This window comes from Rana temporaria, chromosome 11 (assembly GCF_905171775.1).
Source record: "Rana temporaria chromosome 11, aRanTem1.1, whole genome shotgun sequence".
NCBI lineage: Eukaryota > Metazoa > Chordata > Amphibia > Anura > Ranidae > Rana > Rana temporaria.
The window spans coordinates 49,975,730-49,991,549 of NC_053499.1; the positions used below are offsets into that span (position 1 = coordinate 49,975,730).

Genomic DNA, 15,820 nt, shown 5'->3' on the forward strand with positions numbered 1-15,820 from the left:
GCTCTGCAGGAGTATCTGGCTAGACAGATACGTTTTCCGATTGCACGGGTTAGCGACTTCCAACTGGAAAACCTTTCAAATCTATGGGCGCCCAGACTGTCTCTGGTAACTAAAGTCTTACAAACTGCAACTTGAGGTCTTACCTCTTTGTCTTGATCTGGTTCTATGAGCTGAAAGGTCTCTACCTGAGTAGTCTCTTTGGTTTCTGGCTTACCAAGAAACGATGGACCTACGAACCAGTTAGTTTGCTTGAGTACAGCGGCTGACACCAATCTTGTCCCATGATACGCTGGGTTCTTGTCTGTGCTGATGTGATGCCACTGATCTGGACTTGTAGACTTTCTGATACGTGTCACTCTGTTGGTCACGTATGTGTAAAATCTTTTCGAAGCGTTGTGAATAAAACCTAACCCAATCTTGCTGTCTGTAAAAAAGTTCACTGCATGGATCTCGATGTCCAGTTCAGTCGTAATCATGTCTGCCATCTCTACTGCTAAGACAGCAGCACAACGTTCTAGACGTGGGACAGTGTGAGCAGGTCTGGGAGCTAGTTTAGATTTTCCCATGATGAACCCAACATGGCTTTGTCCCTCAGTGTCTATTACCCTAAGGTAAGTTACAGCTGCGATAGCCATAGTGGAAGCGTCAGAGAATACGCATAATTCTCTCCTCTTTGTAGCAGACAAGGAAACAAATACGTATGGTCTTGGAATGTTGAGTTGTTCAAGCTCTAACAATGAGTCTTTCCACAACTTCCACTGCATTTGCTTCTCTTCAGGAAGAAGTACGTCCCATTCAATTTGTTCCTGCTCAGTAGTGATCTGTCTCAAAAGAGCTTTGCCTTGCATGATGATGGGTGCTACGAATCCCAGGGGGTCATAAAGACTGTTGACTGTAGATAGGACACCTCTTTTTGTGAATGGTTTCTCTTCTCTGGAGACCCTGAAGGTGAAACTGTCAGTTTTTAGGTCCCAACTAAGCCCAAGACTTCTTTGCAAGGGTGGTGATTCGGTTCCTAGATCTAAGTCTTTGAGGTCTTTCGCACGGTCTTCCATTGGAAATGCTTCCATGACTCTGTAGCTGTTGGAAGCTACCTTGTTCAATCTTATGTTGGATTCTGCCAACATTTCTTTTGTACTTTTCAGGACGTTAATAGCTTCTTCGTTGCTGGAGAAAGAAGCAAGTCCATCGTCCACGTAGAAGTTCTTCATGACGAACTGTCTGGCTTCTTGACTATGTCATTCACCTTGCTGTGCTGCTCGTTTCAGGTTGTAGATAGCTACAGCTGGGGAAGGGCTGTTTCCAAACACATGTACCTTCATCCTGTACTCTGTGGTGTCTTTGTTAAAGTCATTGTCTGCATACCACAGGAACCTTAAGTAGTCTCTGTGATCTTCTCGAACAAAGAAACAGTAGAACATCTGTTGTACGTCTGCTGTTACTGCTACGAGTTCTTTTCTGAACCTGATGAGTACTCCAAGGAGTGTGTTGTTCAGGTCAGGTCCGCTGAGAAGGACGTCATTTAATGAGATGCCTTCGTGCTTCGCACTAGAGTCAAATACTACACGTATCTGACCTGGTTTCTGAGGATGATACACCCCAAATATTGGTAAGTACCAGTGTTCTTGGTTTTCTTGTAGTGGTGGTGCCCTTTCTGCCTGCTTGTTGTCAAAAATCTTTTGCATGAAGGCTTGGAAGTGTTTCTTCATATTTGGCTTTCTTTGTAGAGTGTGCTGCAACAAACTGAAGCGTTTCTCTGCTTGTACCCTGTTGTCAGGAAGGCGATGGCGTGGTGACCGGAAGGGTAGAGGGGCTACCCAGCTGCCTGACTTGTCTCTGTAGACTTCTGGGTCCATGATCTCGAGGAAGAGGGTATCTTCCACCGAGGGTGCTGGCTTGTCGTCGTCTCGTGTTCTTTCAAACACCTTACAACCCAGTTCATCTGCATTTCCAGTTGAGCGATAAGTCTTCCATGCACCTCTGGATACTTCGATGATGTGTTGGAGTTATGTAATCTCTCTTTAATGTGTAGACTGTTGTGACATGGGCAAAGACAAGATGTACGACCATTCTGCAACAGATTGTTCTGTAGACATTTACCTTTGCTGGTTTGTGCAGTCCGTCTAGACATACCTTGCCAACGATGACCCATCCGAGATCAAGGGCGTTGTGCAAAATGGTGCATTGTGTGGCCCATTGTACTGTTCTCTGACTTGGTGCACTCTGAGAATAGCGTCTCCCAAGTAGAAGGGTGATTGCAGCATCTGGATCTAGTTGCGTGGTATTTGGTCTGCTATTCGCACCTGATGAGGGTGATGATGAGCAACTTCAGGTTGTGGGAATCTCTGACCTGTCGTCTGGTATCTCTTCACATTCTATGAGGGTAGGAAGAGGTCACCTTTGTCTTTCCATCTAATGACTCGATGATGTAGTTATTTGATCTTCTTCCCTATTGTCCTCTACAACTCCAGAGTCTTCAAGGTGGATGAGTTGGACTTCTCTTTGTCACCGAAGAGGTCAAAGAATTCTGTTTTTGCCAGAGATCTGTACTCTGTTCATCCAAGACTGTGTACATTTTGATTGCCTTCTCTCTGAAACCGCTGGATACACCTTGACTAAGCATATCTTGGAGCATGATCTTGAGAGCGGCCCTGCTCTGTACAGATCTCAGTGCACTTTGAGGTTACTGCTGGCATTGTACTCTTCGCCTTGCTCCCCACCATGATCTTCTTGAGTTGCCGGAACTTCTTGTTTCCATGGTGGGTGGTCCCGGGTGCAGTGTTGACAAGTGTTTGTCACTGTTACACTCTGGCGCATTGTATTGTTTTTGTACAGTCTTTTGCAAGATGCTGATTGAAGCACAGCATCTGAAACAAAATGCGATTGTCTTTAAGATAAGCCTTTGCGCTCTTTCTAGATGTCTTACTTTCTGAAACTGCAACATTTTCTTAGTGGGATGAGGCTTGTTGTGGATAGGACATATTTTGTCTGGCTCCTCAACTTTCTTCCTTGTGTTTGTCTTCCTGATTGGACTGCAGATTCAGCGCGAACTTCTGTCTTCCTTACAGAAACTGTTGCTCTGCGTTCTTTGTAAAGCCCTGGAGGTTTCTGCGCTACCTTTGGGAAGCTTTGCCGTTCTCTTGTTCAGGAAAGCAAAGCTTGGGTCATTGCGTATTTCAGCTTGGTCTTCTGATGAATTCAGGCGAAAGAAGGCGAACGGTGGAAATGCCAACTCTATGATCTTCTTGTATCTTGAAGCTTGAGCTACCCACCTTCTTGTAAGTTGTAAGGAAGTTTCTCGATTATGGGCTCAACTCTACGTTGCGTGTAATCCAGATATGAGAGACCTGGCAGATATCCACTAGACTTAGCGGCTTCTATTTCTAAGAGTAGTCTCCCAAACCTCTCAGCTTTTGGTAATCCTTACTTGTTATTCTTGGATAGTTTTCTATCCTTTTCAGCAGAGCATCCTCGATCAACTTCAGGTGATCCATAGCATTGTTCTAGTCTCCGCCACAGCCATTGCGAAGTCCTGCTGCTACGTCATGAACATGTACTGAACTGATCCTTTGGGCTTGCTCAGTGGACTCTGGTCCTAGCCATCTGACGAGCTGGGTCAAGCTTTCCTTTCTCCGTCATATTTAAGTCTTGGGGTACGCACTCAGGAAAGATGACTTCCAGGCCCAGTAGTTTTCGTGGACGGTCATCGATTTCATGAGACCAGTGCCTCGAGCTAACGGGGCATCAGGAATTTTGCCACTTCTATAGCACTTGTTGCGTCTGGCGAATACTTCTCGGGGTGTAAACTCAGGGTATGGCTGCGGCTGGGTAAGGCTGATGAGGCGCTTGACTGAATCTCACTTTGTTTAGGTGGTCGTTCTCGTCTGTTGTAAGTCTTTCTGCTATAATCCAGACTTGTATTTGCCATGTGGAGGGAGTACGCGAGCATCCGTTTGCACCTCTTGGAGGGTTTGGCAGATTGGTCTCTGAGCATGCGACCACTTGACTTCCCACACTGAGATTCGATTCAGCTTGCAATGTTGCGTAGTATCAAAGTTGCTTATTGCTGGTGGAGTCAATGAAGACCTAGGTGCGTCATTGGGACTGCTGGTCGGTGTACATGTTGCTTGTGACTGTACGTACTCACGGGTGCGTTGGATTGCGCTGTGGGATGACATCTGTTTTCTATGCCATCGTACTGAGCTTCGGCTGCCCTTGTGATAACTTCTGCCTCGGCTAAGGCTGCTGCAGCGTTTTTCTGCTGTTTGAGTAAGTGTAAAGATGCTTCCACTTCTGCTTTCTTTTTGAGTGCTTCAGATTCACTCTTTGCTTTTTCTCTCATCAATTCAGCTTCTTGCTCCGCATAAGAAGCCATGGCGCAAGCTGCCTCTGCTTTTTGCTCTTGCCTTAGTCGGCTTTGGTCGCTAGCCGATGACAGACTTGGTGATGCTTGAATGCTAGAACTAGTACGCTTAAATCTTGCGTGAATCGGCGCTAGCTGAAGTCAGATTTGTTTGACTGGATGCTCTAGACAATGGTTGTGCATCTAGACTTTGATTCTTGGCAAGCTGTTGTGTGTCCATCCTCCTTATAGGAGCATTGAGGGTTAACTGTCAGAGTGTTGTTCTCTGTGTTCTGCATCTTGATTTAGCTGGCAGCGTGGATAATGATGATGACTGGACACAGGCAGTATCAGTGTTGTAGGGAGTGAGAGAAATTAGTTTCACTTTAGCTTCACTCCACGTGGGCTGAAAGGAGTTTTTTAGGTCCTTTTACTGCGGAACGACGATTCAAAGCTGGTAGTAGCTGCTTCGGACCAACGATTTAAAGCCTTTTTACTGTAATGCCTCGGCTGTGTGTGTTTGCTTTAGGTGACACAGCTTAACATCAAGTATAAACCAAGTCCCAATGAAAGACGCCTGGTTGTTTGACTGATGCAATCTTTACTGAGATATAATGAACAGGGAATGTGTACAATAGTATGATGATATGGCATGAGATGTGATGTTGTTAGTGATGATTATGGTAAAACTGTGAAACAAACATAAAAAGACAAATGTAAGCATGGGCTATTCAAGCAACATACATTATACATGGCTAATACAAAAGATAGCCTAACATGGCTTGCTTACTACACTGAAGCACACATTATCTATCTGCAATGTCTAGCATCCCTTTACACAAGCTGAACTAGCAAAACCCCTTTACTCACAGGCTTTGGTGTTCGTCAGGTTTGCAAATTGTGATAGCTTTAAGATGTCTTGTGGATCTGGTCACTACAATAGCTAGAGCTGGAATGAAACAGGAAATGTCCCAGCAAGCCTTAGACATACAGAGAAGACCCGCCTCCTGGCATCAAGAAAATGGAGGGTCTTAAAGAAACAGACACTGCTGAGTGCCAAGCATGTAATATACATTGCAAAGGCAGCACACAAACAGTGTTTTTGCTGCAGCTATTTTTATGCTAACGTAAAAGCGAATCAATCATTTTTTTAAATTTTAAACACAGATGTGATTGTGGTCACCTTGCAGGGAACTATTGCTATTTATATTTCTTTAAATATCCAATCATGTGCAAGCAAAAATCCTGTTTTTATTTTCTTTACACAAAGCTGAGTTCTCAAACTTAACTCCAATTCATATCATTCACTAAGCCAAGTAAAAATGTACATTGCAAAGTGAACATGTGGGGAGGTGCAGCTTGGTGCAGTGGCAGTAAAAACTTTGGGCCGGATTCAGATACATTGGAGTATCTGTCGGCGCGGTGTAACGTATCTCAGATACGATACGCCACCCTAACTTAGGGCGTAAGTTCCATATGCAGAAAGAACTTGCGCCCTTAGTTACGGCGACGTAACGTATGTTGTCCGGCGTAAGCCCACCTAATTCAAATGGGGATGATGTGGGCGTGTTTTATTTAAATTAATGGTGACCCTGCATATTTGACGTATTTCACGAACGGCGCATGCGCCGTTCGTGAAAAAAAAATCCCAGTGCGCATGCTCGAAATTACGCCGCAAGTCGTCATTGCTTTAACGTGAATGTAACTTTACGTACAGTGCCCTATTCGCGAGCGACGTATGCAAACGATGTAAAATTCTCAAAACTCCACGCGGGGAACGACTCCATACTTAACATTGGCTACGCCTCATATAGCAGGGGTAACTTCACGCCGGAAAAAGCCTAACGTAAACAACGTAAAAAAATGCTCCGGGCGGACGTACGTTTCTGAATCGGCGTATCTACCTAATTAGCATATTTAATGCGTAAATATACGGAAGCGCCACCTAGCGGCCAGTGTAAATATGCAGCCTAAGATACGACGGTGTAGAGACATTTACGCCGGTTGGAGATCTTAGGGAAATCTATGCGTAACTGATTCTATGAATCAGTCGCATAGTTACGACCCCGCACACTCAGGGGTAAGACGGCGTATCCGGAGATACGCCGTCGTATCCGGAGATACGCCGTCGTATCTCCTTTCTGAATCCGGGCCTTTGAGTCCGGTTGCAGAGAACAGAAGTTGTATTAATGTCAGAGTTCAAAAATTCACAACACGCCAAGACACCTGACCGGGAGCACTCACAGAGGGTAACAGCAGTGTAGCAGAGCAGGTCGCAGCTGTGCCGACAGAGCCTGTTTTGAGGGGCAGCCTGGCTGGTCCGTACCCAAATGGGGAGGTCTCCAGGAACGCTGGTGTGTCCCTATACTTTCCCTACTCATCTGGAACCTCTCCCTACCGTTAGTCACTGTCCCTGTCAGATAGGTGACCTGTACTTATACTACCCGTGAAATGCATGCCAAGCCTGGGAGCCAGGGTCTTAAAGTGATTGTAAACCCATAAGCCCTGTACACACGTTCGGTTTGTCCCATGGAAACAGACCGATGGACTGTTTTCATCAGAGAAACCGATTGTGTGTGGGCCCCATCAGTTTGTTTTCCATCGGTGAAAAAAAATAGAACATGTTTTACATTTTTCCTATGGATAAAAAATCGATAGAAAAAAACAATCGTCTGTGTGGAAGTCCATCGGTCAAAAATCCACGCATGCTCAGAATCAAGTGGACGCATGCTCGGAAGCATTGAACTTTATTTTTTTTCAGCACATCGTAGTGTTTTACGTCACCGCATTTTGGCATGGTCTGATTTTTGGCTGATGGTGTGTAGGCAAGACTGATGAAAGTCAGCTTCATCGGATATCCGACAAAAAAATCCATCGGATTAGATTCCATCAGATATCCGATCGCGTGTACGAGGCTTTACAGACCACTTTTTCCTACAGGTAAGCCTATAATAAGGTTTACCTGTAGCTACCCAGGAAATCTCCTAAACCTGTACGGTTTAAGAGATATTCCCTGTCCCCTGCATGTGCCAATGTCATCGCACTGAAGCAACCTCAAGCAATGGCACGTATTTGCAGTTGCTTCAGTGAGTGTGCTGTTACCAGCGGCTATGGCCAATCACAGGGCCGGAGCCACGATACCCGGAAGTAACCCATGGGAGTGATGTCGCTGGCCAGTGCTGTGTATGGGCACCGCAGCGAGGGCTTTGATCTCAGGTGAGTATTACATAATGAGCTATGCATACTAGCTAATTATGCCTTTGTCTTGCAGGTGTTCGTTTTTTTTTTCAAAGTGGGTTTACAACCACTTTAAATATACTATAATACATACCCAAAAAAAAAAAAAAACTATTTAGACCAATATGCATTCTTCCACATATTTTTGGTACAAAAATCCCAATAGGCATATATTGATTGGTTTACGCAAAATTTATAGCGTCTCCAAACTACGGAATAGATTTATGGACTTTTACATTTTTTTTTTGTTTTTACTGGTAATGGCGACGATTTTTAGCAGGACTGCGACATTGCCACAGACAAATCTGACCCTAAGGCCCCGTACACACGGTCGGACAAAACCGATGAGAATGGACCAAGGTTCAGTTTCATCTGTCCAAACCGACTGTGTGTATAGCCCATCGGTCTGTTTTCCTTCGGTCCAAAATTTTAAAACATGCTTCAAAACCGAACCGATGGACCACTGCCCGATCGGTCCAAACCGATGGTTAGTACAGAAAAGCATCGGTTCAAAACCCACGCATGCTCAGAATCAAGTCGACGTATGCTTGGAAACATTGAATTTAGTTTTTTTCAGCACCTCCTGTGTTTTACATCACCGTGTTCTGACCCGATCGGATTTTGAACTGATGGTGTGTACGCCCATCAGACCATCAGGCCACTTCAGCGGTGAACCGATGAAAACGGTCCGTCGGACCATTCTCATTGGTTTTGTCCGACCGTGTGTACAAGGCCTTAGTGACACTTTTTGGGGACCAGTGACACCAATACAGTGATCAGTGCTAAAAAAATTCATTGATCACTGTATACATGATACTGGCAGGGAAGGGGTTAACATCAGGGGTGATCAAAGGGTTAAATGTGTTCTCTCAGTGTGTTTCTAACTGTGTGGGGGAAGTAATGACAGGAACAACACAGAGATCGATGTTCCTGATCACTAGGAACAGACAATCTCCATGTTCTCTCTGTCAGAACGGGGATCTGCCTCGTTTCTCTGTGAATCGATTGCGCATCGACTCCTCCTCCGTGCAGCGGTCGTGTGCGCCCACACTATCTATTGCATGGAACAACATACAGGTACGTTGTTTCGTGCAATAGAGCCGCCCTGATGCAGTATATATGCAGTGGGCAGTTCTTAAGTGGTTAAGGTTAAACCACTTTTCTTCTAATTTTAGTAAATGGCTGTGAGTCTTTTTAAATTCCCTTTCGCTGAGAATTTTGTTCCCTATGCTAGGGTCTCCAGTATGGTATTTGTACATTGATATTATATTCCCTCTCAAGCGTTTACTCTCCAGAGAGAATAAGTTCAATGCTTGTAGTCTTTCCTCATAGCTGAGGTCACCCAGTCCCTTTATAATGATAACAGTATAATGTAGAAAATAGTTTTTCCTTATTTTTCTTTTGTCCTGATACTTTATTTTTATTTTTTTGTTTTTTTTTATTATTGAATTAAAAACATTACATATACTTATTTGTAATCTAATCAGATGTGTTTAATTCCTTGCTACTTAAGGAACCAAAATTTACTATCTTGGGAGATCTAAGAAAATGTGGATTAAGAGACAGCAGTGTATGCCTCATTTCAGTCACCATATTGATGGATGGAACGGTGAGTTGACAGTATTACAGAATGTTGTACCTTTGTTGCAATGTCTGAGCTCAAATTATATAGATTGCTGCTTTTTAACCACTTCAGCCTGGAAGATTTATGGCATTTGTATTATTATGTTTTTTCCTAAAAATGACGGTAATCGGACACTTTTATTGGGACTGCGACATTATGGCGGACAGAACGGACACTTTTGGCACATTTTTGGGATCATTGGCATTTTTACAGCAATCAGTGCTATAAAAATGCACTGATTACTGTGTAAACGTCACTGGCAGGGAAGGGGTTAACAGTAGGGGGCGATCAAGGGGTTAATTGTGTGTCCTAGGGAGTCATTTTAACTGTGGTGGGATGGGACTGCCTGAGTGAGGAGAGCGATCGTTGTTCATACTTAGTATGAACAACAGATCGCTCTACTCATCCTGGACAGCATGTACATCGACTCTGGTGATGGTGGTCAAAAGGCCAGGGGAGCCAACCTGCTGCAGTAAAACTGCGGCGTCTGGTCGGGAAGAGGTTAAGCAAACAAGTAAAAAAAGTGATTGCTATACTAATTACCATAACAGGACCTAGACAAACAAGACATTCTAAAAATTAAAGTGGTTGTAAACCCTTACAACACACTTTTTGATACAGGTAAGCCTATAATAAGGCATACCTGTAGCTACCCTGGATATCTCCTAAACCATCCCCTGTATTTGCATGTGCCGATGTCATAGGCATATGCGTACTGAATCAAATTGAAGCAATGGCACAGACGTGCCGTTGCTTCAGTGAGTGTGCCGTTACCGGCGGCTTCCGCACACATGCGGCTCCGGCCAATCAGCGCCAGACCCCACACTTCTGTGTTTAGAAGCTGGAGATGCCGGCCTTGGAACACTACAGATTCCATCAGATACAGCACTTTCTCAATAAAATGAATTGTAGACATGTGCACACTGAAATATTTTGTTTCGGAATTTCGTTTTCGTCCGAAAAATACATTTATTTAGTTACTCCCGAAATTCGTTTTTATTTATTTTGTTTTTCGTAAAACAAATGCATTCGTCCGAAAATCTAAATTAAGGTCGAATCTGTCATTAAAGGCTTATGGTGTCTGTTGAATGTTCTAAGAAAAAAAAAAAAAAAGAAGATTCGACAGAATCTTTAAAAAAAAAAAATTGACTCTTCATGTCTCTCTATGTCGAATCTTCATGTCTCTCTATGTCAAATCTGTCATTGAAGGCTTATGGTGTCTGTCGAATGTTCTAAGAAAAAAAAAAAGAAGATTCAACAGAATCTTAAAAAAAAAAAAAAAAAAAAAAATTGGACTCTTCATGTCACTCTATGTCGAATCTTCATGTCTCTCTATGTCGAATCTTCATGTCTCTCTATGTCGAATCTTTTCTCTTTATGTCGAATCTTTTCTCTTTATGTCAATTTTTTTTTTTCTATTTATGTAGAATAATATTGGACTAATAGAGTTAAGGTTAGGCACATTCGACCGCAACGAAAACTAAAATAAAGCATTTGTTCATGTCGGATCTTTTGGTTTTTGTTTTCTGTACTTTCGTTATCGTTTGTTAAAGTGAAAACGAAAATACCTGAAATTCGGACGAAAATGCATTCGGACGAAAACTAATGCACATGTCTAATGAATTGTGGTGTGGACAGGCCAGGATCAGAGGGGTTGAATTTCCATAATTTACCAGTCGCTTGCTTACCCATCTTGCAAATCACCTTACATGTTGACATGGGAAAATGACCTTGAGCCTAGGTTCACACTGCTGCAAATTCAAAATCGCGGTAAAATGCGCGATTTTACCGCGATTTTGCCGCGATTTCGGCCGCAATTTAATGTAAATCGCGGCCCGAAATCGCAAAAAGTAGTACAGGAACTACTTTTTGAAATCGCAGATGCGGCGTCGCACTGATTAGGACAGTGCCATTGCCGACAATTGCCGCCGATTTGAGATGCGATTTGACATGTCAAATCGCATCTCAAATCGTTCCAAATCGTACCCAGTGTGAACCAGGGCTCAATGGGGCTTTTCTAGATCCTTCAAGGGGATAAGGAACATCTCCCTAATTGAATCTAGTGTCAGAGGGCCAGATTCTCAGAAGAGATACGACGGTGTATCTCAGGAAACACCGTTGTATCTCTGTTTTTGGCCCCAGGTATCTATGCGTATGATTCCTAAAATCATTTTCGCATAGATACGGCGTAGATCCGACAGGTGTAAGTCACTTACACCGTTGGATCTTAGATGTAATTCGACGCTGGCCGATAGGTGGCGTTTACGTTCAGTTCTCATTTGACTATGCAAATGAGCCTAATACGCCGATTCCTGAACGAATTTGCGCAGCATCGTCGTCGTTTACGTCGTTTCCGTAAGGTTACACCTCATATAGCAGGCCAGTCCGCCGTATGCCATGTTAAGTATGGCGTCGGGTCAGCGTCGTCTTTTTCCGTCGGTTATGTCGTTTTACTAAGCCGTCCGCGAATACGACTTTACGTCAATGACGCTCACGTCGGCGTCATTGACGTTTTCCATCGAGCTGGAGCATGCGCAATGGGCTATTTTTCCGCCCGGCGCATGCGCAGTTCGATCGGCACGGGGGCACGCTTAATTTGAATACAAGCCGTCCCCTTTGAATTACGCGGCCATACGCCGGACCATTTACACTACGCCGCCACAAATTACGGAGCAAGTGCTTGGAGAATACGGCACTTGCTCCAGTAAGTTGCGGTGGCGTGGTGTAAATGGCTTACACTACGCCACTGCCAATTCTATGAGAATCTGGCCCAATGTTACCGTGTTTGCCAACTTATAGACTCCATGGCCCACATCTGATGGGAGTGCCCCAAATTTAAGTAGTTTTGGAACAGGATGTTAACCTTGATCCAAATGATGACTAACCACCAGCTCCCAAGAACCCCAGCAATCACTCTCCTGAACTAAAACCTTTCTAAAATTACCAAAGCCAATCGCAAATAGATACATTGTATGCTGCTAGGAGCCAAGCTGACCATAGCCAAAGGATGTAAACAACCCAAAGTTTCCCTCTTAGCCTCAAAATGTAAGATCTCATGAATTATGTTCCAGGAGAAATTAGCTAGCATCTTAAAGGACACAGTTCCATCATTTGAAACTATCTGGGAACTGTGGGCCCTGCACGTGGGCATCTCTTTCATATCTGGATTTCAGGTCTGACAAAAAGTTGCTTTCGGTTAGCTAATAGCCACTTACCTGTTGATTGGCTCTTCCTCATCTCCTTTCTCTCTTAGAGACCATCTCTTCTCCTCCTTTTTTTCTCTTCTGCACTACAGTTTAGTCCAATATACAAAGTAAACTTGCAGAATCAACATCTAAACAAAAGTATGACAAGCAGCCCTCCCCACTAAGCTCAAAGGCTTGGTTCTAGTACTCATGCAACATCCACACCGATCTTTGCTTCCTTATGGATCAATGGGGCAGACCCCCAGGCACAGCATGTTGCCGGGAGTCCTCCCCCCTAATATCCTGTTACACTAACCAAAATGAAGGATGGGCTCTCAGCGATTACAATTTCAGGCCCAGGCTGATTGTTTTACTCTTTAAGGACACCTAATATTATCTGTAGTTATAATTGTATTTCACTACAAAATTGGAAATAGTGTAGTTTTTGCTTTTGTTTTTGTATAAACCCAATAAAAATCTTTGAAAGAAAAAAGATCTACAACATTGGTGTCATTATGGGTTTCTTTTTTTTTCTCACTTCAGACTTCAACCTTATAGAGTGTGCGTTTATACGCTCATGTTCCGTTTGCCAGCCCTTAGCGTCTCTAATCGGGTTTCGCATCATTAGTGTGGTCATTTTTCTTGAGTTGCTTTTCTCTTACAAAAATGTGTATATTATATATTTTTATATATTTTTTTTTTTTTTGAGATATATGGTCTCAGAAAAAAAAAATGTTTGCAGTTCCTTCGCCTTATCCCAGTTCCTCCCTCCCCCCCTTCCCCCGCCCCCCCCTCCCCCTATCTCACCATAGACAATCCAAAATGCCTCCTGATGCCTTCATCTATTTTTAATTTGTCTTTAGGTCTCAGCCCTAAGTTTTTCTACATAACTCCAGGATCTCTTAAATTCCCTCCAGTTATCCCACTTCTTATCTTGAGCTATGTTATTGCCTTCTACTCCTTCTCTCATTTCTTCCATTCTATAGGTCTCTTCCACGGAGTCTATCCATTCCCAGATTGAGGGACATTTTACCTCCTGCCATTTTATCGGTATTATCCTTTTAGCAGCATTTAATAGATGTGGGACTAGGGTTTTCTTATAATTTTTGATTTTTTCCTCTCCCCCATGGAACAGTACTACCCAAGGATCCAGCTTAATTTTTCCTTTTGCAATCTCTTCTATGCATCCCAGAATTTTTTTCCAGAATTCCTCTACTTTAGGACATTTCCACCACAGATGAGCCATGGTTCCCGGGGTCCTACATCCCCTCCAACACTCTCCCGTTTGTTCGTCGTTAAATTTGGATAGTTTGTCCGGGGTCATGTACCATCCAGTCAGGCATTTATAGCTCATCTCGGCTGTACGGCTATCTACTGCCGAGGAATGAGCTAGTGTCAGCATTTTTTCTATTGTGATCCTATCCCGTTTTGATCCTAGTTCCCTCTCCCATTTTTTGACGAAAGGGGGGACCATCTGCTCGTCCACCTTTAGCAGAATCGTATATAATTTTGAGATGGTTCCCTTGACCTTCTCTGATGTACATAGTTTTTCCAAATCGGATAGCTGCTCCCCTGACCTCAGTGGGTGCGACAATCTTTGTATAAAGTGGGCCAGCTGATGGTGTCTCCATTCGTCAATTTCTAAAAAAAAATGTTTTTCTTTTAATTCTTGTAGTGTTGCAATGTGCCCATTTTTTATTACGTCCCTTAATTGGGTCGTGTCTTTTTTTATCCAGTTTCCTCCAATCTGTGATTTGCCCGGTGCAAAATAATCATTGTTTTTTAGTGCCAATAGTGGTGAATTAAATTCCTTTTCTGTTTTTTTATACATAGTATCCCAAATTTTTAGTGCATTTTTAGTAATCTCATGTGTATTCTTATCAAGTGTCCTATATTGAGGTGGGTTCCATATAATCTTATTGAGGCTTGCCTTTGACATTTCATTTTCAATGTTAACCCACCTCTTTTCCTTGCTGGCCCTAGCCCACTCCACTACCCTTGACAAGATCACCGCCTCGTAGTATGTTTTAATGTCTGGTACTGCTAGTCCCCCCTTTATTTTAGGTTGTCTTAGGGTCTGGAAGGATATTCTGTGTTTCTTGTTTCTCCAAATGAAATTCATAATCTGTTTTTTAAGAGCTGAGAAGAGTGTTCCAGGCAAACTTATAGGTATCATCTGGAACTTATAGGTAATCTTTAGTAAAATTACCATTTTACAGAAGTTTATTCGTCCTATCCAGGATAATGGTCTATTTTTTATCCTCCCAATTTCTTCCCTGATTTCATTTAGCAAGGGAATGACATTTTTCACATACATTTTTTTGGTTGATTTTACTAGAAAAATACCGAGGTACCTGAGTGCTTTTACCCAGGAAAATCGTTATTTCAGTATTAAGTCCCTTTCCTCTCGTCCGTCAACATTAATACTTAAGATCTCGGTTTTGGCCACGTTAATTTTAAAATTTGATATTTCTCCGTATAGCGTGCATAGGTCTAATAAATTTGGAATTGAAGTTTTAGGGTCCGACAAATAGAAGAGGACGTCATCTGCAAATGCAGAGAGTTTGTGTTCGTCCTCTCCTATTTTAATTCCTCTTATATCGGGGCACTTGCGTATCCTGGCCAATAGTGGCTCCAAAGAAAGCACAAACAGGAGTGGGGACAGGGGACATCCCTGCCTAGTACCGTTTTTCATTATCAGATCTTGAGATAAACTACCATTTATTTTTATTTTTGCCCTCGGTTCCTGATAAAGAGTTGTTATCCACTCCCTCATCCTTTGTCCAAACCCCATTTCCTCCAGGGTGCGTAACATGAATCCCCAGTCTACCCTGTCGAATGCCTTTTCCGCATCTATCGACAGGAGTAGGCTGGGGGATCCGGTCATTTTCATTCTTTGCATTATCAATAATGCTCTAACTCCATTATCCTTCCCCTCTCTTCCCTGGATAAACCCTGTCTGGTCTGGATGTACCATCTTTGCCATTTCTTGTTTTACTCTCTCGGCCAAGACCTTTGCGAACAGCTTTACATCTGTGTTTAACAGAGATATTGGTCGATACCCTGAGCAATCTCCTTTGTCCTTGCCCTCCTTGTGAATAACTGTTATAATGGCCTCTGAGGCCTCCCGGCTCAAACAAAAGTCTTTGCCCAATCCGTTAAAATATTGGCATAATTTTGGTAGAAGGATCTCCCTACATTTTTTATAATACAAAATAGTGAAACCGTCGGGCCCCGGACTTTTACCTGTTGCTGTACCGGCTAATGCTATGTTAATCTCTTTTTCCGATATTGGTCTGTCCATAACTGATGCCTCGCTTCTGTTTATTTTTGGCAGCCCTGCTTCCCTCAGAAAATTTACAGTTTTATTTATTTTTTCTCCCTCCTGCCCCTTATTTTGTTCTACCGAATAGAGTCTCTCATAATATAGCC

General features: G+C 43.1%; 1 protein-coding gene across 1 annotated transcript in view; it reads left to right on the forward strand.

Annotated features, from left to right (window-relative positions):
• The window catches only part of LOC120916795, a 191,478-nt gene that overhangs the window by 36,263 nt on the left and 139,395 nt on the right, over positions 1–15,820 (forward strand). Inside the window, exons 8-9 of the mRNA XM_040327732.1 lie at positions 596–611; positions 1,146–1,268. Coding sequence (XP_040183666.1) covers positions 596–611; positions 1,146–1,268 — 139 coding nt within the window. The remainder of the gene's footprint in view (positions 1–595; positions 612–1,145; positions 1,269–15,820) is intronic.